This window comes from Borostomias antarcticus (assembly GCF_949987555.1).
Source record: "Borostomias antarcticus genome assembly, chromosome: 22".
NCBI lineage: Eukaryota > Metazoa > Chordata > Actinopteri > Stomiiformes > Stomiidae > Borostomias > Borostomias antarcticus.
The window spans coordinates 2,203,899-2,231,430 of NC_140255.1; the positions used below are offsets into that span (position 1 = coordinate 2,203,899).

The window sequence follows — 27,532 nt, forward strand, 5'->3', positions numbered from 1 at the left end:
AATTGCAGCATAGTAGCTAACGTTACAGTGTAACTGCTTTAGCCACACTGTTAATGATTTCCTTGTAAATTTACAGTAAATTACTGGTAGCACGGTTGCCAGCAAGTTGCTGTATTTCAATTTACAATACACTACTGTAATACTACTGTAATGTAATTTACAGTACATTGAACAATACTGTATGACTTCAAAACAGTATAGTACTGTATTTTGTCTATTTTTACTGTATTTTCTCTATTCCTACTGTATTTTATAATATTGTATTGTACTGTAATTCCCAGTCATATTACTATTGGTACTGCTACAAAATATTACAAATAAAACAATTACTAATAATATCAGAATAACATTAATCAAAAGGCAATCCAAACAATATTCTTAATAAAAAATATTTACTAAAATAGTTTAGAAACAATTAACATTTCATTCGTTTTCTTAGTGTGTATATATAATAATTTAGATTGAATTTTCTTTTAAAATGAACAGTAAAAAACAATACATAATTTTTTTATGGGATTCACTTAAAACATTTTGGACCTTAGACTGGATTTGCATTTTGGACATAGAGACCATTGTTTCACTGATCTTTCCAGCATTGAGCTAGCTGCAGTTTTTCAGCAGGCTCTCACTGGTCTACAATGGAAGTCAAGACTGAAATTTTGTTCTTAAAGTGCAAGGGCACTCAGGTACACCACACAAAGGAATAATTGGCCACATTCCTATGTACTTTTACATGTGTGGTGAAAAACTGATGACTCCGGCTGAATTGGATTCCGGTATTCGACACTGATAGGACAGCTGCAGTGCTCACATCACACGCTGTAACAAAAACAAATACACAGACAAGTAGGACACAGTATGTTAGGCATAGTACTGAGAGAGATGGACAGAGAGCACAAGAGAGAAATGGTGAGAGATAATTCAGTAGTAAAACAAAATATAAAAACTGTATTATTATGGCTAATACTTGGAGAGTTAAAGACTGGACAGGTGCACTTGTAGAGCTGTAAGGAAATAAAATGTGATTCAGTTATTCTAATCCAGTACATAACACATCACCACAGTTTATTGAACACTGGAGGGAGAGGGTGTGTGTGTGTGGGGGGGGGGGGGGGGGGGGGGTTCTGTGAGTTAAAATTAGGTTATGCTTGCTGACCGTGCTGATATGAGATGATATTAAACCTACTTTTGCCGTTTCCATGCATTTTTCATTCCAAATACATAATTGGTAAGTGTTTAAAATAATTTACACGGTGGTATTACCGATAATACCGTCTAGCCAACAATAATAGAGTGCTTACTTTAATCTTAAACGGTAGACCTTTGTGTCATGTATTCGCTACAGCTGTTACTGCCACCTAGTGGGCCTATACTGGTACTACCAAGTTCAGGGTGACGTGTATTCTGATTTCCAGTAGTCAAATAAATGAACAGCCACCATCACGTTGGAATCCGTCTCCGTCTGACTTCGTATAAGAGTACTTTAGTAGAGTATCAGTTGAGATAATAGGTTACTCGGGCAAGACATAACACTTTGGTAAGATGAGAGAGAGCCTCGTCGCGCTTCAACTGGTCAGGCGTCCCGACACGCTGGACGTAATGCGTTCAGGAATATAAAGTAATAAGGCGCTGGAGCACACGGATTGAAAATGCCGTTTTACACGCTTCTTTATAATTACAATGTGTTTATTGCCATGCAGTTTTCAACTTAGCCTACAAGGAATATGCACCATGCTCTAGTATGTCGAAACACTACATGACAACGCTAGCGTGCTAAGAATCAAACCCAACAGCCGATCTCTCTAACCCCAAATCACTCACTAACGTTGTCAGCGGTGGAAACTTGACAAAAGCAACAACTCTACCATAGCTAGCAAGCTAGGTACACATTTCGTGACATATATTAACGTCAGCTAGCTAATTTAAGATTACACACCTAACGCACCGAGTACCGAGTACTAAGTTAGCTAGCTGGCTAACGTTAGAATCATTCTAAGACTTGGTTTGAGACTGCAAGCTGGCTAACGTTGCAGTCTCATCCCCTACACACAAACGATATTGCAATAGCTAGATTAGAGCATAAATCCTAAAATGTTATGGTTAAAGTTTGCAGGAAAAACATATAATAATATACCTATAACGTTATCTAACTTACCGCTCTAGAAATCCTCCGCGCAGTCTGGCTCTCCACGGTGGCCACTGTTGTGTGTGAGCGCGAGCGGGTGATCTGACGTGACGACATCTGCTATTTTACAGCAATCCTGTATTATTGCCATGGCTTATTACAGGCAGGTTACAGCAAGACTAAAATATACTGTAAACGATTCCCGCCTAATCAAGATTACCCATAATGCAATATAAACTAAAGTATTTTACTGTAATGAAGAAATGTGGTATTGTACTGTAAGTTTTTACAGTACTGTGCAGCTAAATTACAGAGACATCTAACAGTGCACTGACCGCTACCATTAATGTTATGGAAGCTGCTACTAGTTGTTGTGAGCTCATGAGCTAACTGGCTATCCTGCTCTTATTGTGCTGGATTAGCATTGGAAGCATTGGAACTGATGTGTCCAGTCAACAAGACCTATCTTAATTTATCAGACATTATTTCATGTCATTTCAATTCACAGTTATTTCAGTGGCATGACTAGCTTCCGTCCTACCAGTCCTGAACAGAAACAAGCCAGCCACGCACATAAGCCAGGCTGGACCTGGCCTGGTTAAGCTACACAGACATGTCATATATGAAAATGTTCAGCAAGTTCCCAGGATTCCTACGGTGTCAATATCTAAGCTGTAGCATTTATACTTTTTGAGAGAGAGCCGTCTGAAGCCGGCATGCCTTTACATTAAAGTGAATGAAGTGATGCTCAGTGTCAGTTGGGATTTGAATTTGGGGACACATATGACTACTGATTCATATTCCTTCCTTCCTTCCTTCCTTCCTTCCTTCCTTCCTTCCTTCCTTCCTTCCTTCCTTCCTTCCTTCCTTCCTTCCTTCCTTCCTTCCTTCCTTCCTAACTTCCTTCCTACCCTCCTCCTATTCAAAGAAATATTCAGAATTACAATATTATTCAGGTTGTAAACTCATATTAATAGCTTTTGTATTTATTTTTTTGCTATTGAATTTATTAAAACTGCATGAGTCATGATGACTGGTCTAATCTATTTTTGTGTGTAGTACTAGCAGTAGTTGTAATGTGAGCATCTGTCCTTGTGTCAACACAAACACCTCCACAGCTACTGCTTCTCATCTGAGCTTCCATACTAACACCTCCACAGCTACAGCTTGGCCCCTGAGTGGGCTAGAGCCAGGGGGTGCATGGGGATGGCGCGGGGGTCACTGATCTGCCCCCGACCAGCTCTGAGTCTCGCCACCACGCCACACACCCCACAACTCAGACCCTGAGTGAGCTAGAGACACAGGGTCTTCGCCGGTGGGGGCAGTCGGGTGGCCCAGAGCGGTGTACACTGTCCAAGACTGGCTCTTACCCAAGGGGGCGGAGTCTCGCCATCACGCCACTATGCACGCCATGGACCCCACAACTCAGCCCTTGAGTGGGCTAGAGACACATGGTATTCACTGGCGGGTGCAGGTCAGTGGCCCGGAGAGGGATACACTGTCCCCTACCGGCTTTTACCCGAGGGGGCGGAGTCTCGCCACCACATTACATTTTTTACATTACATTACAGTCATTTAGCAGACGCTTTTATCCAAAGCGACTAACAATAATTGCATTTAACGTAGGAAGAGCCAATGTACTACTACTTGCCAGAATACACAAGTGCATCTTCTTTCTAAAACAAGTGACTAAGAGCATAATCTAGTGCTGAAGGCAAAGTGCAAGAATCACAATCTAAAGTACAGTGCAATATAATATAATACAATAAGTGCTTAGGTGGGAGGATTGTTGTAGTACTTCTTGAAGAGATGAGTTTTGAGCCTGCGACGAAAGATGGGCAGCGACTCTGCTGTCCTGACATCAGTGGGCAGTTCATTCCACCACTGCGGGGCCAGGACAGAGAAGAGCCGTGACCGTGTCGATCGACCGCAGGAGCCTCGGAGTGACGGGGCAACCAGTCGCCCCGAGGTAGCAGAGCGTAAGGGTCGGGAGGGGGTGTAGGGTTTGACCATGGCCTGGAGGTAGGAGGGGGCTGTTCCTTTCATTGCCCTGTAGGTTAGCGCCAGAGTTTTAAACTGGATGCGAGCCGCTACAGGGAGCCAGTGTAGGGAACGGAGGAGGGAAGTTGTGTGGGAGAATTTGGGGTGGTTGAACACCAGGCGAGCAGCAGCTTTCTGGACAAGTTCAAGAGGTTTAATGGCTGACGCCGGTGCCCCCGCGAGGAGGGAGTTGCAGTAGTCCAGGCGGGAGATGACCAGGGCCTGGATGAGTACCTGCGCCGTTTCATTAGTGAGGAAAGGGCGAATCCTCCTGATGTTGTAGAGCATGAATCTGCAGGAACGTGTGACGGATGTGACATGTAAGGAAAAGGACAGTTGGTCATCCAGGGTCACACCCAGATTCCTCGCAGTCCGAGTCGGGGTCACCACTGTGTCTTCAATGGTGATGGCCAGGTCCCGGTGCGGGCAGCCCTTCCCCGGGAGGAACAGCAGCTCAGTCTTGTCCAGATTGAGCTTGAGGTGATGTGTCGTCATCCACTCCGAGATGTCAGCCAAGCACCCAGCTATGCGTGTCTCCACTTTTGTATCAGAAGGGGGAAATGACAGAACCAGTTGGGTGTCATCGGCATAGCAGTGATGGGAGAAGCCATGCGAGCGAATGACAGAGCCCAGAGATGTAGTGTAGAGGGAAAACAGGAGAGGACCCAGGACAGACCCTTGTGGAACCCCCGTAGTCAGACTACGCGGTTCCGACGTCGACCCTCTCCATGTCACCTGGTAGGAGCGGCCCGTCAGGTAGGATGCAAACAGGGAGTGTGCAGAGCCACTGATGCCTTTCTCCTCGAGGGTGGAGAGGAGGATCTGGTGGTCTACCATATCAAATGCTGCTGACAGGTCTAGGAGTATCAGGACAGAGGAGAGAGAGTTCGCTCTTGCGGCATGGAGTGACTCTGTTACTGCAAGGAGGGCGGTCTCTGTCGAGTGGCCAGCCTTGAACCCGGATTGGTGGGGATCTAGGAGGTCGTTCTGGTGGAGGTACGAAGACAGTTGGTTAAAGATAGCACGTTCAAGGGTTTTCAATAGAAAGGATAGAAGGGAAACCGGTCTGTAGTTTTTGACATCAGAGGGGTCGAGAGATGGTTTCTTTAGGAGGGGGGTGACTCTGGCAGTCTTGAAAGCAGAGGGAAAACATCCTGATACAAGAGATACATTGATGAGGTGGGTTAGGAAGGGAAGGAGTTCAGGTGCAACAGACTGAAGGAGAGTCGAGGGAATAGGGTCTAGGGAGCACGTGGTGGGGCGGTTAGATGTTACAAGGTTGAGGGCCTCGTTGGGGAAGAGGGGAGAAAAGTGGGATAAGGTGGGGCGTGGAGAGGAGGGGGGGAGCAGGGAGGGGAGAGAGGGTGGGGGGGTGAGTTTCGTGCACGGAGCGTTGACCGGGGGAGGGGGGAAAGAGGATCTGATATTGTTAACTTTCTTGTCAAAGAAGTTGGCGAAATCATCAGAGAGAAGGGAGGAGTTGGGAGTAGGAGGTGGGGGCTGGAGTAGTGAAGAGAAGGTTTCAAAGAGTTTTTTAGGATTGGAAGCAGAGGTTAGGATTTTAGAGCGGAAGAAAGCAGCTTTAGCAGCAGACAGAGAGGAGGAGAATGTGGAAAGAAGAGATTGGAAATTAAGAAGGTCCTCTGGGAGCTTGCCTTTCCTCCATTTGCGCTCAGCTATTCTCAGGCTCCGTCTATCAGTACGCACTGAGTCCGACAGCCATGGGGCAGGTAGAGGTGGGCGTGCAGGCCTGGAGGTTAGGGGACAGAGATTGTCCAGAGAAGAGGAAAGAGTAGAGAGGAGAAGATCAGTGTCAGTATCAGAGGGTAGGAGAGAGAAGGATTCAGGAGCGGGGAGGGTGGAGGTGACAGTAGAGGAAAGGTCAGTAGGGGAGAGCGAGCGGAGATGGCTACGGGCGGTAACCATGTGGGTAGGAGGAGGAGTTACAGGGGAAGAGTTACGCGCCACTAAATATGCCGCGGACCCCACAACTCAGCCCTTGAATAGGCTAGAGACACATGGTCTTCACCGTTAGGTGCATGGAGATTGCCTAGAGGTCACTGTACTGTCCCTGACCGGCTCTGACTCGAGGGGGCGGAGTCTCGCCACTAAGCACGCCACGGACCCCACACCGCAGGTGGGTGCATGGAGATTGCTCGGAGGTCACAGTATTGTCCCCGACCAGCTCTGACGCAAGCGGATGTAGACTCACCACCACGCCACTCTCTATGCCACGGACCCCACAATTCGGCTCCTGAGTGGGCTAGAGACACACGGTCTTCACCGGTGGGTGCAGGTCGGTGTCCTGGAGAGGTCTAATTGCTTAATGCATCATCCATTTGCCATTCTACTTAATATGCATGCTCTCTTATTGTCAATAAGCTGAATTTTTACAACTTGCTCATCTTTCAAGCTACAGGCTCAGTTCAAAGCTTAAACTACTGAGGCTGTAAAGTTTAAGCGTATATAAGTTCTTTGCTTCTGTAGGTAATGCAGTTTAGATTCCAATTCTCCCAGTTTCATATTTCAGCTAAGCTTCCAGGGATTTCAGCTTACAAGCTCTTTAGCTATACATTCCATCATTACAGTGTTACGGTTTATCTTCCAGCTTTTGTAGCAATGTATTCAAGTTCTTAGCTTCTTTATGTAATGCACTTCAGCTTCCAATTCTGCCAGTTTCACATTTCAGCTGAGCTTCAAGGTTTTTCGCTATAAATTCTATCATTAATTCCATATTGGAGCTTTGACATTATTATAGTTTATCTTCAAGCTTTTGTAGAAATGTATTTAAGTTCTTAGCTCCTGTAGGTAATGCAGTTCAGCTTCCAATTCTGCCAGTTTCATATTTCAACTTCCATGTTTTTAAGATGTTCAGGTGTGATGATTGATTGATTGATTGATGCATTTGACAATTCAGATTTTTCACATTCATGCATTTTTCAGCAATGCTTTTGCTGTTTCATTCAGCTGCTCAGCATTCACACACATTTTCTGCAGGAAATGCAATTTTATAGTTAGTATAAATGTGATCAAATGTGATCATGACCCCAGTTCAAGTAACCAAAATCCTTGTTGGTTGAAACATCAATTGAGATAGTCCACATGTATTAGTTGTTGATGTTAACATATTCTTCAGAGAACAGTTATCAGAGAACCAGTCAATATTTAGGTCAACTAGCAAATACAATTCTCTATTCTCCTCTGTCACCTTGTCCACCATTTCACACAAACCATTTTAAGTACAGTATGTTGGAGCCAGGGGCTCTGTAACAACACCCAACCAGTATGGCTAATAAGTGTGGCAGTTGCACCTGCAGCCATAGTGCCTCAGTACTGTAGGTTGTTATGTTATCTTATGTTATGTTATCCTAATGATGTGGTTTCATCCTTCAAATATCCCCTCATGGCCTTTTGGAAACTCATCAAACCAGCTATGTCTAAGATGTGTGTGACACAAGCAGCAGCAGCAAAAAGGAAGGAAGTAACTACTTATTTGTTGTTCATGGGTAGTACTATTAATTATTATAATTATTATTATTAGTACTAGTTCTATTAATACATCCATGGGTAGTACTCACAGTTTTATTCTATCTGTTTTTAAGGACTGGTTCTAGATCAGCACAATGGACCTCATTCCTCAACATTTTCTTAAATGTCTTCTTACGAAATTCGTAAGACCAACCCTAAGAAAGATCCCCACCAGATTCATGAACGCGTGGAAATGTGTTCTTAAACCGCCAAAGTGTTCTCAGCTGTGCTCCCCCAAATGAGGAATGCCACTGCTTCTTAAATTGAATGTGCGTTCTCGTACACCTGAGTTTGTATAGGCCTACATAAACGCCCCGCCAGCTCCTTACTACAGCGTCGTGTGCACACAGAATCCCCAGACGCGGAAAAAGTCGAGAGGTTCCCAATTGACATGATTGATGTTCAAGTTCACATGCAAATTCGATGTTTTATTTGTCACATGCAACATAGCCTACCAGTAAAATGAGCAGTGAGATGTTTCCCGGCTGGCTCTTACAACGTGCACACTAAGCTTAAGCAAGGGGGGAAAAAATAATACAAAATAACAATAGAAAACAAGACGGTATATGGACTTTTAACAAGCTCTCATGATGTACCTGTCTGTGGGGTTAAAGGAAAACGACTTCTGCTATCGATTCAACATCCACCCCAGCACAGTGAGTAGGATAATAGTCACCTTGATCAACTTCCTCTCTACTCTCTTTGGATCCATTAGCATCTGGATGTCCCCGGAAGTCCAACCTACCTGTGGAATTCAAGAATTACCACAACTACTACTACTACTACACACAAGACAAGATTAACCTGCACAGGTTAGCGACAGTGCAGGGCGAAACGTAATGTTTTCACAGCGCAGGGCGAAAGGTAATGTTTTCACAGTGCAGGGCAAAAGGTAATGTTTTCACAGCGCAGGGCGAAAGGTAATGTTTTCACAGTGCAGGGCGAAAGGTAATGTTTTCACAGCGCAGGGCGAAAGGTAATGTTTTCACAGCGCAGGGCGAAAGGTAATGTTTTCACAGCGCAGGGCGAAAGGTAATGTTTTCACAGCGCAGGGCGAAAGGTAATGTTTTCACAGCAACAGCGCAGGGCAAGAGGTAATGTTTTCACAGCGCAGGGCGAAAGGTAATGTTTTCACAGCGCAGGGCGAAAGGTAATGTTTCACAGCGCAGGGCGAAAGGTAATGTTTTCACAGCGCAGGGCAAGAGGTAATGTTTTCACAACGCAGGGCGAAAGGTAATGTTTTCGCAGCGACAGCGCAGGGCGAAAGGTAATGTTTTCGCAGCGACAGCGCAGGGCGAAAGGTAATGTTTTCGCAGCGACAGCGCAGGGCAAGAGGTAATGTTTTCACAGCACAGGGCGAAAGGTAATGTTTTCGCAGCGCAGGGCAAGAGGTAATGTTATCACAGCGACAGCGCAGGGCGAAAGGTAATGTTATCACAGCGACAGCGCAGGGCGAAAGGTAATGTTATCAGTGGCGTGTTTCTGTCCGTCCGTCCGTTGGTTTTTTATGTTTATACAAAAACTACCAGACTGATTTTCATGAAACTGCAGAGAGGTGTAGCATGAGCCATTCAATTTTGGTGCGGATCCGAATCATGGGGCGGGTCCAGGAGCTGCCCGAACATGGCCGGCCATTCACTTTCATTCATTTTTTTGGGGAAATTACAGTTGTAATTTATTAAAAATCTAAATGTAAAATGTATGTATACAAGGGTGCACACCCTTTGATATGACACCCAGAAGTGAGCTGATGTGTGCATTTTATTTACACTGATACTGCTTGAGATGTTTCTACAGCTTAATTGGAGTCCACCTGTAGTAAATTCAATTGACTGGACATGAGTGGGGATTGCCAACACCTGCCTATATAAGGTCCCACAGCTGACATGTCAGAGAAGACTCCAAGCCATGGGGTCAAAGGAATTATCTGAAGACCTCAGAAACACAATTGTGTCAAGGTATAGATCTGGACAAGGGTAGGGGAAAAGATCTGCAGCTTTACAGGTCCCAAAGAGTACAGTGGCCACCATCATTCGTAAATGGAAGAAGTTTGGAACCACCAAGAGTCTTGCTAGACCTGGCCGCCCAGCCAAACTGAGCAATCGGGGAAGACGGGCCTTGGCCAGGGAGGTGAGCAGGAACCCGAGGGTCACTCTGACAGAGCTCCAGTGTATCCTTGTGGAGATGGGAGAACCTTTCGGAAGATCAACCATCCAGGCAGCACTCCACCAATCAGGCCTTTATGGCAGAGTGGCCAGATGGAAGCCACTCCCTAGTAAAAGGCATATGACAGCCTGGTTTGATGAAACCAAAATTTAACTTTTTGGCCTGAATACTAAGCATCACCTCATCACTGGGCTAATACCATCCCTACAGTGAAGCATGGCGGTGGCAGCATCATGATGTGGGGATGTTTGTCAGCAGCGGGAATGGAGTGACTAGTCCTGATAGACGGAAAGATAAATGGCCAAGCAGACGGCGGGATGGGAACCTGAATGTAGAATAACGGGAAGAGGGAAGACACAAAATGAAACACAAAACAAGGACACTGGCAGGAAGATGTGTGGACGTAACAGAGGCAAAAAATGAACTCAAATCTATTGTAAAATAAGTCTGTAACATAATAAAACGTGGAGAAGGTGAAAGGGGTGTGCCGACTTTCCAGCTTGACTATCTAAAAAAGACATAGCATATGTTGCAAACAAGTAAAGAAAATGTACAAAGGTGCTGTATGTGGTTTGGCTCAAAAGCACTTTTGTTATATTTTTTGCAATTCTCATTACATCCCAACATCAATCAATAAAATGCTCTGACACTAAAATGAAACAAATCTGTAATCTGTGGAAGTAGCAGGACTGTAATAATTGTGGCATTTCGAGTTGCCAACTTAAAATGATTGGATGGCCTACCTGCCTGTCAACCTACCTACCTGCCTAGCGAGTGTCATTTGTTTTCCCCCAGTTTGGAAGAGTGGCATTTGAGGGAGGCCTGAAGGGAGGGGCAGGGATTTTGTCGTTGCATTTTTCAAAATCTTTCACAACTTTACTAAGTCTAACAGCAAATCACTAGGCCTACATACAAACATTGTTACTTCAAGATACAAACACGACGAAACAGCCTACATCATTACCTAGTGGAAAATGGAAATGGATGACGAGCGATTGATCATCAAAGATATTTCACCCAGGGTCTTGCTAATATAAAGATAATGGCAAAAAGGATATTGCCTAGCGAGCTATACATCAGTGATTACAAGGCACAGCTGACAATAGTTTTATAATGCTGCGCCACAACACTTCCAGTGTATGTTGAGTGTCTGTTAATTACAAGCGCACAGTAAACCTGTGTCCCATACCCATGCCATGATGCATGTCAGCATCATGTAGAGTTGTTGACATCGGATCTCTAGTAAGTTGTGAAATATAACGACTATACTTCCATTCAGTTGGGAGCGTAACCTACTCTATTCGGCGTTCTAAAGATCAGGGATATTGAGCAAACATCAAGAGAGGGATATCGTTCGATTCATCTTGGCCCACAGAATCCAGGAAGACCAAACACAAGCTGTATTTCTGACCTAGTGATCTTTCCTGTTAACTGGTGTAGGATGGAGATGGTGTCTTCAACCGTGCCAAGCTATTCAACGTTGGCTACTCGGAGGCCCTGAAGTTGTACGACTATGAATGTTTCGTCTTCAGTGACGTGGACCTCGTCCCCATGGATGACAGAAACATTTACAAGTGCTTCAGCCAGCCCAGACACCTGTCCGTGTCCTTGGACAAGTTTGGCTTCAGGTAAGCAGACATTCCCTCAAGACAGCTGGCTCTGTTTTCAAATACACGCTTCTTGGCTAGACTACCCCCTGTATGGACGGGTGACATGAGACTTTCCGCCATCAGCATGACAAGATATTATGGCCAAACTAAACATAATGATAATAAAGTGTCTGTCTTTCTCTCTCTATCTCTTCCTCTCTTGATTTCTCTATGTATCTCTCTGTCTCTCTCTCTCTCTCTCTCAGGTTGCCATACCCCCAGATCTTTGGGGGTTTGTCGGCCCTGAGCAAGGAGCAGTTCCTGAAGATCAACGGCTTCCCCAACAACTACTGGGGCTGGGGAGGGGAGGACGACGACATGTACAACAGGTCAGCGTTTGCACTAGAGCTTAGATCGGGCCCAAAAAAGCAAACCCAACCCAACTGAGCAAGCCCATGCATGTTCTGTCTGAGCCCGGCCCGGGCCTGTCCCATTGGCTGAATTTATTGGCCCAAGCCCGGTTTAATCCCAACATTTTCTTTGTAAATTGGCTATTTAAAGTTTGAACAACTTCCAAGTTGTTTGAGTTTAACAGTTTGAATAGCCTACTTCCTCTCACGAAGGACTCGAAAAGCGAAACCAGCAAAAACCTGTCTTTGATTGGCTGACGATAAAAACATAATTGACACAAGGAATTAACAATCAGAATTTGTCAAAGTAAATTTTATTCATATAGCACATGTTCATACAAGCAAATGTATCACACAGTGCTTTATATAATAAATAAAAACATAGTTTATTAGTAGATGTATATATAAAAAATAAGAAAATAAAACAGGACGGATCATATATGATAAGAGAATAGAAAATAAGAAACAGTAAAAAATTTAAGATAAAATAGAAAAATAAAACAGATTATAAATTATAACGCTGTATAAAAAAACTACATGATGAAAGCAATATTAAAAAGGTATATCTTAAGATCTCGCGTAAAGCTCTTTGAGAACTTTTTTATAGTTCAAATTTCACCTTTACTTGCTATTAGTTCATGAATTGGCCTTAGCAAGACCCCAAAAATAATGTTTGTGACATGAGACTGCATGAGACCCTGTGAATTTATTATTTTAGTATTTCGGTGTACTGACTAGTACACTGGCAGGAAATCTTGTGGTAGAAACGGAAGTGACACGTTTTGCGAGTCACAATATCAGGAAGACAACAAACACAAAACGAAATCTGCAAATGTATCTACATGCACATGAAAGAAAGAAGACTGGTATTTACCTGCATTGAAGCAGCTACAATCTTCCAATCCAGTCTGCTCCACGCGCGTTTATCATATTTTTTTCCCATCATTACAGCAAGTGAGTGTGGGATTGTGGGAAGTGTGGTTCTTAAAACACAGTGCCAATTTTATCAATCAATCAATCAATCAATCAATCAAAGCTTTATTTGTATAGCGCATTTCATACCCAGAGGCAACACAATGCGCTTTACAGAGAACAAGGGAGGTGGGCATACGACCCACCCCTACATATTCCAGAGGGAAGTAAAAAAAAACAGTTATCACCCAGGGGCCAGATAAGTGAGCTGTAAAAATTCTTCCCTGACCCCTCTCAACAAGGCGATCGAGCAAGCTCCTGGAGTATGTTTGAGATAAGAACATTTATAAAGCAATCAATTACATTAAATTACATTTTCAGAGTAAGAGAAGCTAAAAAACAACATAGGAGAGACATGGCAAATACTGGTGTGTGTTTGCTATGGCCCAGGCCTAAAGCCGGAAGAGGGCTGGTGTATGTCTGTGTGTATGTGTGTGTGTGTTAACTAAGTGCTACGACATCCACAGCAGACACAGGGGTATCTATCGGACTCAGGGAGGTCTGCTGGTGACAGTGGGGCATCCACTGGACCTGGTTAGAAGATAGGAGGGAGAGAGAGAGACACTAGGAGAGGGAAGGCAGAACAGGGTTAGTAGCACACAGAGCCATAAAAGCAACACGGATATTGAAACAGGCAACCTGGAGCAAGCTCCTGGAATATATTTGTCTAACAGCTAAGAACATTTATAGAGCAATAAATTAAATTAAATTACATTTTCAGGGCAAGAAAGGCTAAGAGCATCAGGTCCAGGCCTAAGACGGATGTGGACTGATGTGTGTCTGTGTGTACGTGTGTGTGTGTGTGTGTGTGTGTTAACTAAATACTACAACATCCACAGCTGACACGGGAGTATCAATCGAACTCAGGGTGGTTTGCGAGCAACAGTGGGGCATCCACTGGACCTGGTTAGAAGATAGGAGGGAGAGAGAGAGAGAGGTACTAGGGGAGGCAGAAAACGGTTAGTAGCACGATGAGCCATTGAAGCAACACAGATGTCAGAACAGAACAAGCCTGTTTCAGGGTAACCAGCTTCTGTACACTACTTGATATACATACAGTGCATAGCAGAAAATACACCTATGTATACAGAGGATTCACAGGTAGGTTTGAGGCTGCCTTTCTGTGTCTCAAGGTCCTGACTAGTGATTGTAGGCTAGGTCGAAAAGGTACGTCTTGAGATCTCGCTTGAAGACCTCCGTTGTTTCGGCCCTTCTTAGGCACTCCGGCAGGGTGTTCCAGAGGCTGCCTCTCCGTGTTTCTTGGTCCTGGCTTTTGGAACTGTTAAAAGTTCAGTACCTGAGGATCTGACTGGTCTGTTGTGCATGTACCTAACAAGCATGTCTGAAATGTATTGTGGTGAGTGACTGTGGAGAGATTTATAGACTACTAATAGTATTTTAAAGTCTATTCTAGAGTTGACAGGTAACCAGTGTAGTGATTTTAAGGCTGGTGTGATGTGTGCCCTCCGTCTAGTCTTAGTGAGGACTCGTGCTGCAGCATTCTGTATCATTTGTAGCTTAGAGATTGCTTTCTTTGGTAGGCCTGATAGTAGAGCATTGCAGTAGTCCAGCCTGCTTGTGATGAAAGCATGCATTAATCTTTCGGTGTCAGCCTGAGAGAGAAAGGGTTGCACCTTGGCAATGTTCCTTAGGTGGTAAAAAGATGTCTTTGTAATATTCTTGATGTGGTTTTCGAAATTAAGATCTGAGTCAAGTATGACACCTAGGTTTTTAGCCTGGCATTTGGTGTCTTAAAGGAGTTTTTAAATGTGCAGATAGTTTCTCTCTTTCAGCTTTTTCTCCAATGATCAGTACTTCTGTTTTGCCTTGGTTTAGTTGGAGGAAATAATGTGACATCCATACATTTATATCCGTAATACACTTGACAAGGCAGTCAACCAAGCTTTAGTTACTAGGTGTTACAGAGATATAGAGTTGGGTATCATCTGCATAGCTATGGTAGCTAATGTTGTGCCTCCTAATGACACTGCCAAGGGGAAGCATGCACAGGCTGAAGAGTAGGGGTCCTAGGATCGATCCTTGGGGCACCCCACAGGTCATAGGGATCTTTCCTGAACTATGGTCACCGAGGGCAACAAAGAAATCACGACCGGTTAGATAGGTCCTAAGCCAATTAAGGACTGGACCGGAGAGGCCAACCCACTTCTCCAGTCGTTTGATGAGGATTGCATGATCTATAGTATCAAAGGCTGCACAGGTCGAGGAGGAAATGAACAGAGAGCTCTTTGGAGTCAGCATTAATTCTGAGATCATTTACAACTTTGACTAAGTCGTCTCTGTGCTATGATGGGCGCGGAAGCCGGACTGGAAAAGGTCAAGAGTACAACTTGTAGGTTCCTTGTTAGGAACTCATTAATCTGTTATCACGACTAGAGGGACCGCCAAAGTGTCGAGTTATCTCATGTAGCCGTAAAAGTTCCCACAGTTTCCGCCATTCTTAAGTTTTCTGGCAGGGTATTCCAAAGGCTGGGGGCATAATTGTAGGCTGCCTCCCCATGTCTCATGGTCCTAGCTCCAGGAACCGTTAAAAGTTCAGTGCCAGAGGACCTCAGGGACCTACTGTGCTTGGTGTATATCATAAAAGCATGCTTGACATGTATTCAGATGCATGACCGCTGAGTGCTTTATAAACTAATAAAATAATCTTAAAATCTATTCTAAAACTGACAGGTAATCAGACTGGTGTGGTATGTGGCCTCCTTCTGGTCTTAGTGAGGACACATGCAGCAGCATTTTGCATTGGAAGAGAAAAGGTTTCACCTAAGCAGTGTTTCTCAGAGAAATTTGAATGGCAGAAATCTGAATTACGCACAGGATCTACAGTATGTAAGGGATAATGTATGGCCAGCCGACGATTATCGAAGAAAAAATCACACCCAGTTGGTGAAGTAGCTTAAGTAGTGCAGGTTTATGAGCAATCTACTGCTCCCTGCTAGTGTGCAACGTTATTGGGTACTACTGATTGGTCTCATGCTATGAACGGAAACACGTCACATATAGGGTGCATTCGTAAATGCGCTGGGAGCGCAACCGGAGTGCTTTGTGGTCATTCAGAATTTCAGAGCACTCATAGCGTACCCATTCGAAAATTCAGAGCACTGCACTCTGGGAGCACTCAGAGCCGACCATTCGTAAATTAACTGATTTCAGCACGCTCTATGACGTTGAAACCGGAGCACTCTGAATTCAGAGCAGATTCTCAGAACATATTTACGAACGCACCCATAGTGTTGAGCAATCCAAGCACCGAACCTCCTCCCCACCAGACATGGACCGTAGTTCTGCTTCACTTTTTTCCCCTTAGGCTACCTATCTCACAAGGAGGGAAAGCAGTCTGTCAGTTGACTATGATTCGCCTTATTCACTTCAGGTCAGTCTGACGTAATTGGGGGTGCGGATGTGGAAGTGCCTGTTGACTTCAATGTTAAAAGTTCACTGTAAAAACACCACTTCAAGAACCAAAATAGTCAAAATAACAGGCTGAATACACTGTTGGGGTTACAAACTCATCATTACCAGACTCTGATTGTTTTTTACTGCCGTTGTTTTCGCGTTTAGAAATACATGGAGGAGCCATAGTTAGCCGTCAGCTGCATTCACTCCCATGTATTTCCAAACGCGAAAACAACCGCAGTGAAAAACAATCAGTCTGGTAATGATGAGTTTGTAAGCCCGATAGTGTATTCAGCCTGTTATTTTGGTTCTTGAAGTGGTGTTTTTACAGTGAACTTTTAACACTGAAGTCAACGGGCACTTCCGCATCCGCACCCCCAATTATGTCAGACTGACCAATATGCTGGAGAGGTTAGGTGAAAAATGTTTTTGATTAGGGGACACTGAGGTGTGCTGGCTCTCAAACAGTTTGTTGGCAAATAGATTTGACAACTGGACAATGGAATACGTTGCACGGCAAATGCAGTATCCAACAGTTTGCTCATGGCTCATCGAACTCTTTGAAATTGAGAGTTCAACATGTTTTTTGAATGATTTTTCACGGTGCCCATCCACATCCATTGTATGACCGTGGTAGAGCAATTATCACACTTTCTCAAAAGTGCTAGTTTTGTCAACGTTTTGATCTGAACCATTGTATATGATCATAAGTAACCTTAAAACAGGGCTAAACATGCATTTTCCCTTTACTACTCCTTTAAGTAAGACATGTTCATTTAAAATGATTTGTGATTGCGTTTACTTCACATCTACAGTACAGTTGTATAACATTATAGGATTGCAATACTTGTATCATTTATCTTATAATAATGGTTTTCACTATTTTACAAAGTGAGAGTGCTGTCTGTCAAATAATATCCCTGATGCGCCGGGTCCAACTGTGTGCCCTTCTCCGGATACAGCGTTCACTAAACAAGTAGGCTATCATCCCATGCATTTTACTGACACTACATATGACAGGTTGAGTCCGTTCTTAAGATTTTCGTTTGGGCATGCCGCGTTGACAGCTAAAAGCCTACATTTTTGTAGACTGTAGCCTATTGTATATTGCATTCTATCACTTTGACATTTTGCACTGTTCTGCCTCGCTGTCTTTATGCACCAAGGTAAATTCCTTGTAGTAGGAGGCCTACTTGACTAAATTAAAATCTGATTTTGATTCCCCACACTAGATGCAGTCCTCTGTCTTTTCAACGCACCTGACAACCCCACCTAAATCATTATGCTATCGAAAAGCTGCCGAGTCAAGGGCACGGATGACCAGTATTCATTCAGAGAAGTGACATCCGCACACGACTCTGTAGTTGCATGTTCTTATATGGGGATAGCAAGGAGACTACCTATGCTAATTCGGGTGAGCGGCCACCAAGCCCCCAGGATTCGAAATCTAAAGTGAAGGCCTATTGAACCACGCCATCTTGGCTAGATTTGTAGTCATTCTGCTATTTCCGGTGACTTTTGTACTTGCGCAGTTGTGCTTTTCTGTCCGACGCGCGTCCACGCCCGTTCCCGGCTCTCCCCGCTTTGATTTAGCAATGAAAACCGGCTTGCATATTAACCTGTTTTTGTAAAATATATCCATTGGAGAAATTATTTTTTCATCCAGGCATCTTAGTTTTAACAGGTTAAATATAACTGAACATGTTTTGTTTGCTAGTAGATGGTATTCATTCCGTTCGCGATAACGTTATTGCAGCCAGGCTAAATTCCTCCAGGGAGCCAGTGACCGGCGAGTTGAAGAGCTTCACTCCCCACCAGCAGGAGCTTTGGCCGCTGCTACCGCATCTCGGATAACCCGCTGAGTTCGTGGCTGCTATTTCACATTCGCCCTTGATCAATCCCAATACCGATCCATGGTAATAATGAATCAATCGTTCAGATCGGCAGTGCTGCATGCATGTTACAACATCATTGTTAGCTTTATTAACATAACCATAGCCTACATTTATCTCTCTAACGTTAGGCTATCCATCTTACACCAGTCGGCCATTCGATAGCTAGAAGCGGTCAACGCCAACGTTGACCGTGGACGTGGACGCGCGTAGGCCAGAAAAGCACAACTGCGCAAGTACAAAAGTCACCGGAAGGCCAGAAAAGCACAACTGCGCAAGTACAAAAGTCACCGGAAATGGTCAAATGACTACAAATTTGCCAAGATGGCGCGGTTCAATAGGGCTTCATTGGTGATAGCGGTCAGTGAATGGAGTGGCTGTATCCAGTTCTATTAATACATCCATGGCGGCCACGCGTTTTCAACTTGAGAAACCATGGGATTCACCATCAAGAGAAGGCAGGTGCGAACTCATCCAGCGGTTTACCAACAAGTCGTGAATCAGACGGGAGCTTTCTTTAGAAATGTTCTTAGGAAGAAATTTAAGAACAGAACTCAGGAAGATATTGGTGAATGGGCCTCATTGTCCACGGTTGTTGGTGTCAGAGCAGTCCTAGGCTATATCTACAGTATATATTTTTATATCTCTAACCACGAGTCTGGGCCAGGGTAGCTAGCCTTGCCAGAAAAATGACCCTTTCTCAGGATTACAAAGTCAGTGACATTGATCCAATTTGCTATACTTGCACCTGATGACTTCTACTTTAAGCCCTGAAAAGTTTGTCGCCCTTGCACTCCTGAATTAAGGGGGTCAATCTTATTTCGGCAGGGGCTTGCCGAAATATGACCCCCCCCCCCAACTCATGATGTGTTCTGTCTGACTATACACATAAGAAATTATTATTTGTAAGATGCCATAGGCCTATCATCAGGGCAGCATGTTTAATGTACAGTAGGCTATATCACTTTTGAGTCACAGGCACACGATCAGACTAGGCTAGCAAGTTATCATTACCAGCTAACACTTGAGATAATAATATCATATGACTGTAGCCTATTAATGTTTGAAGTATTAATATAGCCCACATTTAAGGCAGATTCAGCGATATTCAGCGTTCATTTCGGGCAGGGCAGTTGTTTTTCAGCAGGCAGTCGTTTTTCTGCAAAACACCGGTTGCCTCCGGTCAGGCAGAACTCTAGTTTTGCACTTATTCTATTACCTCAGTTTCACTTATTCTATTACCTCAGTTTCACTTCTTCTGTTACCTCCTAGATCATTTCCTTTCCCCCAGCAGGATGAGAATGAAACCAATAGAACCTGCACTCTTATGCTCCAATGTTGAAATTTACTTGACAATGATTTGAGCCTCTGTTCTTCATCAGGTCATCTTACAAACAGTGTGTGACACACCCATATAAATAGATGCCCATGGGTCATGTCATCAATCAATAATAACTACACAATAGTTACAGAACACAATCTCATATTCATTCATTTGATACTAATGATATACATATAATATATAAATCAAAAACATGATAAGCAACATCTAGCTAAAATTGTTTCACATAATCAGGTGTTGGTTATGGTGATACAAAGGACAGATGGGACTCCAAGAAGTGATCCCAGCAGGAAGAAGTCTTCCCAGCGGGATTAGAAGAACAATTGCACAAATACAATGAAGTTGGCATACTGATGTCCTCCGGGCTAAGCTCTGGGCTAAATCCTCACCAGTAAAACATTTCCGGATGTTTCTCTTTTGAAGCAGAACTATGCAACTGATGCTGTAATTGAAGATTCCATTACAGCATCAGTTTCATATTTCCTACATAATTTCCCCCAGCGGGATCAGAAAAGCGTTTGCCTAAATACAATGAAGCATACGTGCACAGTGTTTTTATTGGAACCTGATGCACCGGTTTTGTTTCTGCAGGCTCACTTCCAAGGGCATGTCCATATCACGGCCTGACGGAGTCATCGGGAGGTGCAGGATGATTCACCATGGTCCGGACAAGCAAAACGAACCCAACCCTCAGAGGTGAACCTCCACCTTCTCTCTCCTCACCTCTAACCTGCTCAGGTCTCAAGCCTCTGCCTTCTTCCTGCTGTATGGGATTTCTCAGTAGTCTACAGTGGTTACAAACAGTAAGCAGCTCATTGGTATTAAGCATGTTTCTTTGCTCTGGGTTATATGATGAGGCTGGCTGATGCCCCACACATAAAAGGTTAAAACAATAGCAGTTTCCTCAAATAATTACTTAAAAGTTTATTTTCAATAAATAGAGTTGTGCAATGGAATTAATACTAACATATGCTAAAAAACAGGTAAAGAGTTCAATGGTAAAAGAAAGATAAAAGAGCTAAGGCAGAGAATAAAACATTGGTCAAATCAAAATCAAATCAAACTTGTATTTATATAGCGCCTAACCCTAATTTTCCAAAGGGAAGCAAAAAAAACAGTTCACCCATTTGAGCCAATATGGAAATAAAACTCAATGAGACAATCAGGCGAGTTTAACTCTGGTCTCCCTTGCTTCTCTCACTCACAATGTTTAACTCTGGTCTCCCTTGCTTCTCTCACTCACAATGCCACTCCTCCCACACACCTTTATGCACCCGTTTTCAATTATAATTAGTGGGAGAGGCAGAGGGAAGAGCTTCTTTCTCACAAAGAAACGAAATGGTGGTTCACACCCAGTAAGCCTGAGGATCTAGTTCAGCAACGGCCAGTATAAGTGGTGCTAAATTTAGCGACAGCCTTTTTTTTCATTGGTAACACTTTACATTAAGGTCCTATTATTAAGCATTAGTTAATGCAGCTATGAGGAGTTTTTCCATTTGTGTTGATTTTAGGAGCACCTGTGCACAAAAGCGGTAGTAAATATCTTTCCTAGCCCAGCATTCATTTTGAAAGCCAGCAAAAAGATGCTACATCAGGATAAATAGCGACAAGGTAAATAAATCGTTTTGTCCTTTCTCGTCAACCCGACCAACCAGACATCTAGAAACTCCCAATCTTGCAGATGGCCGCACATGAAGGTAATATAGAGGAATGAGACTGTTTTATAGCCAGTCAAACAATCCTCGTAGTTGCTTTAATAGGTAATAAGGGTGTTACAAGATGCTTATTGATGATATTGTGTTAATAAGACATTTATAAGTGTAAATAGCATTATACATATGTATAAGACAGTTTATAAACATGAATAAAAGCCTTACATATATTAGCTATTATGTGCTTATTGGTATTTTTAAGAAACTTGTTAACAGTTTATAAACTGCTTACAAATGTTAATAAAAGCCTTATTAGTTTCTTATACATACTTATTTGCCATTAATTATGAACTTATTATGCACGTTATAATGCATTTTGCAGCTACCGGATCTAAAGTGAGAACAGTGCCTTATTAAGGTTAAAGGAGTAGTAAAGTGAAAAATCATGTTTAGCCCTGTTTTAGGGTTACTTATGATCATATACAATGGTTCAGATCAAAACGTTGACAAAACTACCACTTTTGAGAAAGTTGATAATTGCTCTAGGTCATACAATGGATGTGGGTGGGCACCTTGAAAAATCATTCAAAAACATGTTAAACTCGATTTCAAAGACAAGAAGCTCACCGAGGGGGTAATTGGTGTCCGTTGGTGTTCTGACATCAAATTCGCCGCAAAGTATGAATCATGTAGGGTTTTATTGATCATTGTATGAAATCCATTGACTTGTATTGAAGCGACCGTTGTAAATGTGTAGATCAATCTGCAGAGGGGATTCAGGAAGCGGAACTACTTACGGTAGCTATTGTTATTGTTTATGTTGCCAGGCTACCTAGTTTGCGGAAGTTTTCACACATATGTGTTGCGACCAAGGGGCCAGGAAGCGATTTACTTCCTGAAACATTTTGATCAGCGCCATCTTGCCGAATCGACCCCTTTTGACACGCGCAGTTGTGCTTTTCTCAGACCCCGCCCGATCACGAACAGTTTGCACGTTCCTGTGGATTTCCAATGCGCATTCACAGCTCTCCCCCGCTCTGTTAGTGTGTCTGAATTAGCATTAAGAACTAGCTTGCGTAAAATACTGATTCTGTCAAATATATCATTTAGAAAAATTATTTATTTATCCAGGCATCTTAGTTTTACCAGTTTCATTATAGCGGAACAGGTGCTATTTTCTCGTATGTGGTATTTTTTGTGTTCACAACTTTGCGATCGTACAGCCAGGCTACAGAGCTCCAGGAACCCCTATGCCAAGCCGAGCTGCATCACATTGTGGCCGGCCCAGAGAGCTCCTGTTGCGGGTACAAGCACAGGGCTAATAGCTCAGTTTGTGGTGCTATTTTCCATTCGCTGAGTACGGTTATGATAATAATAATAATATTAAGAAGAAGAAGAAGAAGAAGAAGAATGAATATGTTATAGATATGGGTTTGTGTTAGGATTCATCAAGGGCGAATGGAAAATAGCACCACAAACTCCCCTATTAGCCGCGTTTCTGTACCGCAACAGGAGCATTCTGTTCCGGCCGCTCCTCTGCTATGGCTACGGTTTCTGGAGCTCTGTAGCCTGGCTGTACGATTGCGAAGTTGTGAACAGAATAAATACCACACACAAGCAAATATAACCTGCTCTGCTATAATGAAGCTGTTAAAACTAAGATGCCTGGATAAAGAAATAATATTTAGAAACGATATATTTGACAGAATCGTGATTTGATGGCAGGTACTTAACAATGCTAATTCAGGGACACGCAATACAGCAGAGCGGTGAACGCGCATTAAACATCCACACTTCGTGGACGAGGCCGGGTCAACAAATCACATGGTTAAAAAGCACAACTGCGCATGACTGTGACGCAAAAAAACACAACTGCGCATGTCAAAAGGGGTCGGTGGACCCTTCAAAAAGCTTCACTCTCAAGAACGAGGCGTCAACGTAGTCACCGCATCCAGTTCTATTAATACATCCATGGTTACGACTAAATAGTTCTATGCTAAATTTTTTTTTTTAAGCCTTTCCAGATGAACTAGAATCTTACTTTATGGCGAATTATATGTCAGAACGCCAACTAACACCTCGGTGAGTTTCTTGTCAATACAAGTCAATGGATTTCATAAAATGATCAATAAAACCCTACAGGACTCTATGTAAAGTCTGAACAGCATCACGTTTGAGGAAGACCCTTTTGGGAGATTTCTTCGAGAATAGCCTAGGCTTTTCTAACATTTGTCCTCAAAATGCAAACCGCACACACGGTGATCTAAGACCCGAAGAATATCCACGGGTGTGTTTACATCCAAGTAAAGAGATTCTAGCCACAACTTCAATCTTGCGGGATCGTTGTAGGGAAGTCTTTGACAAGTTACAGATGAACGGAGTTTGCCACAATTGGCAACGGCACAATAGCGTGTCATTGTAGCGATCCCAAACAAATGCTTCGCACGAGCCTGTCTTGTTGTTGTGGCTAGCTTTTCAAATAAGGAAGCTGAGCCGGAAACCACGGACGTTGCCTACCGCAAGATCAAGGCATTGCGCAATATCCGAATCAGTTAAAGTAGAAGTTGTATGTGCTGCGGCTAAATAGCTTGATGCTAAATATTTTTTAAAAAGCCTTTCCAGGTGAACTAGAATCTTACTTTATGGCGAATTATATGCCAGAACGCCAACTTACACCTAGGTGAGTTTCTTATCTTTGAAATCAAGTGTTTAACATGTTTTTGAATGGTTTTTCAAGATGCCCATCCACATCCATTGTATGACCAAAACGGTGGTAGAGCAATTATCAACTTTCTCGAAAATGCTAGCTTTGTCAACGTTTTGATCTGAATCATTGTATATGATCACAAGTAACCCTAAAACAGGGCTAAACATGCATTTTCCCTTTACTATTCCTTTAACAAACCATAGTCGATTAGTTAATAAGAACGTCCCATGCTGGACTGCGCTTTGCTCTCTTCATTTTTGTGTCTTCTTCCGCTGTGTCGTTGATATTTCCTGGCGTCCCAATTAGCCTTCACTACATGGCATGGCGCCATCATGTGCAGTCAGACCCTAAATCATGATTACATTTCACGCAACTCCCATTGATAATGTTCATTCAAAAAAAAAGTTATCTTCTATTAACAAGCAATTAATCGAGTAACCAAATCTTACTCAATTATATTATTATTGGCAATTAATCGATAGTCGATTAACTGTTAACATCCCTACTATAGCTAGCTTTTTAGTGGCGTGGCTGCTTAGAACGATCCTTTTCCCACAGGACACCCGGGTTCAAATCCGCCCTTTTACGCTAAAATCTGTCTTATAATGTAACAATAAACATGTTTATAATAACACATATTAATGTTAATCAGCAGTTTATAAGTACCTATTAACTAACGCTTAATAAGATGATCTTATGTAAAGTGTTTCAATAAACCTTGTTAATAAACCCTTTATAAAGCATCTGTTCATAGTCTGTTCAACATTTACAAATTATAATTGAGCCACTACTCATTTTAAATACTAAATAGCATACTAAAGAAACCATTTACTAATCATGAATAATGTTTTTTGCAGTGCTTGATCTTAAGTTGGTTTCGTCTGCATTGTGTATTGTTATTGCCAAGGGGTGGATTTGAGCCCACATGACCGACCTCGTTCTAACCAGCTATGCCACCAAAAAACGAACTCATTGGTGACTTAGACATTATAATAGTGGAGTGAGTTTATTAAACGGGTTACACATTTCAAATGTTTTTTTAATGGTTCTTAAGATCATTTATAAGGAATGTGATAATGGCATGCTCACCATTTGTGGGTCATTATGAATAACCTTAAAGGAGATGTTCAGAATTTAGCATTATAAGCCATGTTATAAGGTTATCTACGATCAAATACAACGGCCGATATCAAAGTTTTGTTAAACGGTGCACTCTCAAGATTACCGGTTACACACGCAAAATATCCATAGGTGCATAGACAAAAACACCATCAACTCTCATTTTCGAAGACAGGAAAATCACAGAGTGGTCACTGGTATCCGTTGATGTTCTGGCAAAAAAAATCGCCACAAAGGATACTTTAAATATCTATAAAAATCCTGATAAAATAAGATAATGTTCTCGATCGGTATGTTCAGGCTTACTTTTTGGTGTTCTTCAACAAAGGACACTGGAGAATACACATTCAGGATAGGAGGGACAGTTGTTTAAATTACACATGGATACTAGTTAAAGGGATAATATCAAACTTCCCAGTTTTGTTTGTTTTGACAACACCTAAATTAATGGCAGGTGTTTTTTTAGTTTTTTTTAAATTTAATTTCTCAGTGATCACTTTCAAACCAAACTGCCGCTTGTGTGATGTCAGAGGACGAACAGCACCTGGGCCAATAAGAGGCTGATCCTCCAACAGAGTGTCCGTTCTGCCTATACTTTTTTTTTTTTTTTTAAGAAGCTTTGCCTATCCTATCTGGCTGACCAAACACAGCTGTTAAACACATCACTAACTGTGCGCAGCTTGGGATTTTTGCCGGGAATGTTGTGACAGATACCAGGATCTCAGAACTACAAAAGGAAAGGCATTCATGAATGGGGGACAGGCTGAATCTTTATTGTGTTACCTCAGTCAATGATAGATAGTAACAAGACATTTATTTATATGAAAAAGTTTGAGGTTATAACTTTAACAGGGAAATTAATTTGCATAGTTTTCACAGCTAAATGTCGTCTTGTCTATTGACCGGTTTCTCCTTCTAGGTTTGACCGCATTGCACACACCAGGGAGACCATGCACATTGACGGCATCAATTCCCTGTCATACAAAGTGGTCAAAGTGGAGAAAGATCAGTTGTACACCAAAATCACAGTGGACGTGGGGACACCCTAACCTAACGAGCAGGAAACCAATGAAATCAATAAACAAAGTGACCTTGAAGAAAGGCCTATTGATGCTGCCACCAAATGTGCCTTGACACAATGAAACCACCTTTGGTCTCACTGGACAACAGAGACTGACTGATCAGACCAGTAAAGACTTCTGGGAGTCCCTTTCTTTCGGCCTTTGCACAACCGACGGTGGATTGAACTGGGATATGCAGTTAATAATGCAGTGGATGTTAAGTGAAATGTCAAATGTATATATTGGGACAATCATGCAATTGGTGTCTGTATAGTATATATTGTTGCAATAATGTTTATAATTATATTGTAGTCTTTTTGGTGGTGTTGGGGTCATTGAATAATGGGCCATTCTTGGGGGAAGAGTCGTCTTGGCTAGAGGTGTTCTAGTGACCAATAAAGCAGGGTTCTAACTAGGGATGCACCGATTGCAAAATTCTGGGCCGATGCCGATGTTTATTTTATTTAATTTTTATTCCCCCTTTTGTGCCAGGGAAACAAAGAAATGAAGTGTTTGGTTCCAAAACGCCGATTTTTATTTCACTTTAATTTGAAAGCAAACTACGCGTTTGCGGCGTTACGTCACAGATCTTCTCCGAATCTGCAGCTTGGTAGGCTATGTTTTGCAACAAAAAAAACGTAATTGTTGCGACATAACATCGGCCACTACCATCGGTGAATGTCATTTTATTTGCTGATGGCAGTCAACAAGGCCAACATCGGCCGATGCCGATGTTCGGCCGATGCATCGATGCATCCCTAGTTCTAACTCAAATATCACATTTAAAGGTCAGAAACTCCTAACACAACAAATCACTTCGATCTTGAACATGTCATTCCCAGTCCTTTGAAGCTCCCTGCCATGTGAAGAGCACAATCTCAAGCAGCCTGTGTGGATGCCACTCCCTGGCATTAGTGATGTGACGTTCGCGAACGATCCGATTCTTTTGAACGGCTCTTTAAAACGAACGATGGGAACCGATTCACAGTTGTGGGAGCCGTTCTTTTTTCACTCAAGCTCCTCCCTACTACTTTACTGCCGAACAGGCAGGAGGAGAGCAGCATAGCAGAGTACAGGTGTTGTGTGAATAACATAAGTCAGGTTTATTTACACACAAACACATTTTATACAAAGGGTAAATCCAAAAAATGATCTTGCTGTCAAAGCAGAGGCATGTGGCGCCACCCTGTGGAATGTTTACCACAAATGTCCACACAAGCCATTACCAAATGAAATTATAGCCTAATCATTATTTCAGAATATCCCACCAATAGAATATATATTGGAGGTCTAAGTTTGAATGATTCTGATCCAAATATTACCTTATCATTCCTCCCAGTGATTATTTCCCAGATAAAATGGGTCACCCCAAGGCTGGCTTCTTAAAAATAAATAAATATAAAAATGAGCCACTCCTCAAGATCTGGCTCCCTTCAAAGAGTCATAAATCCCATCTCTACCTGGCATAACATGGAGGCACCTGAATGTAATTGCATGAGGTTGTGTGTGTGTATG

General features: G+C 42.7%; 1 protein-coding gene across 1 annotated transcript in view; it reads left to right on the forward strand.

The window, feature by feature from the left end:
- Nucleotides 1–26,217, forward strand: part of LOC311324157 (beta-1,4-galactosyltransferase 1-like) — a gene marked incomplete at its 5' end in the record, with an annotated part of 41,903 nt that extends 15,686 nt beyond the window's left edge. The window contains 4 exons of the mRNA XM_084456560.1: nt 11,300–11,487; nt 11,715–11,837; nt 20,070–20,174; nt 25,876–26,217. Of these exons, the coding sequence (XP_084312686.1) occupies nt 11,300–11,487; nt 11,715–11,837; nt 20,070–20,174; nt 25,876–26,005 (546 nt within the window). The 3' untranslated portion in view covers nt 26,006–26,217. The remainder of the gene's footprint in view (nt 1–11,299; nt 11,488–11,714; nt 11,838–20,069; nt 20,175–25,875) is intronic.
- Between the last annotated feature and the right edge of the window lie 1,315 nt (nt 26,218–27,532).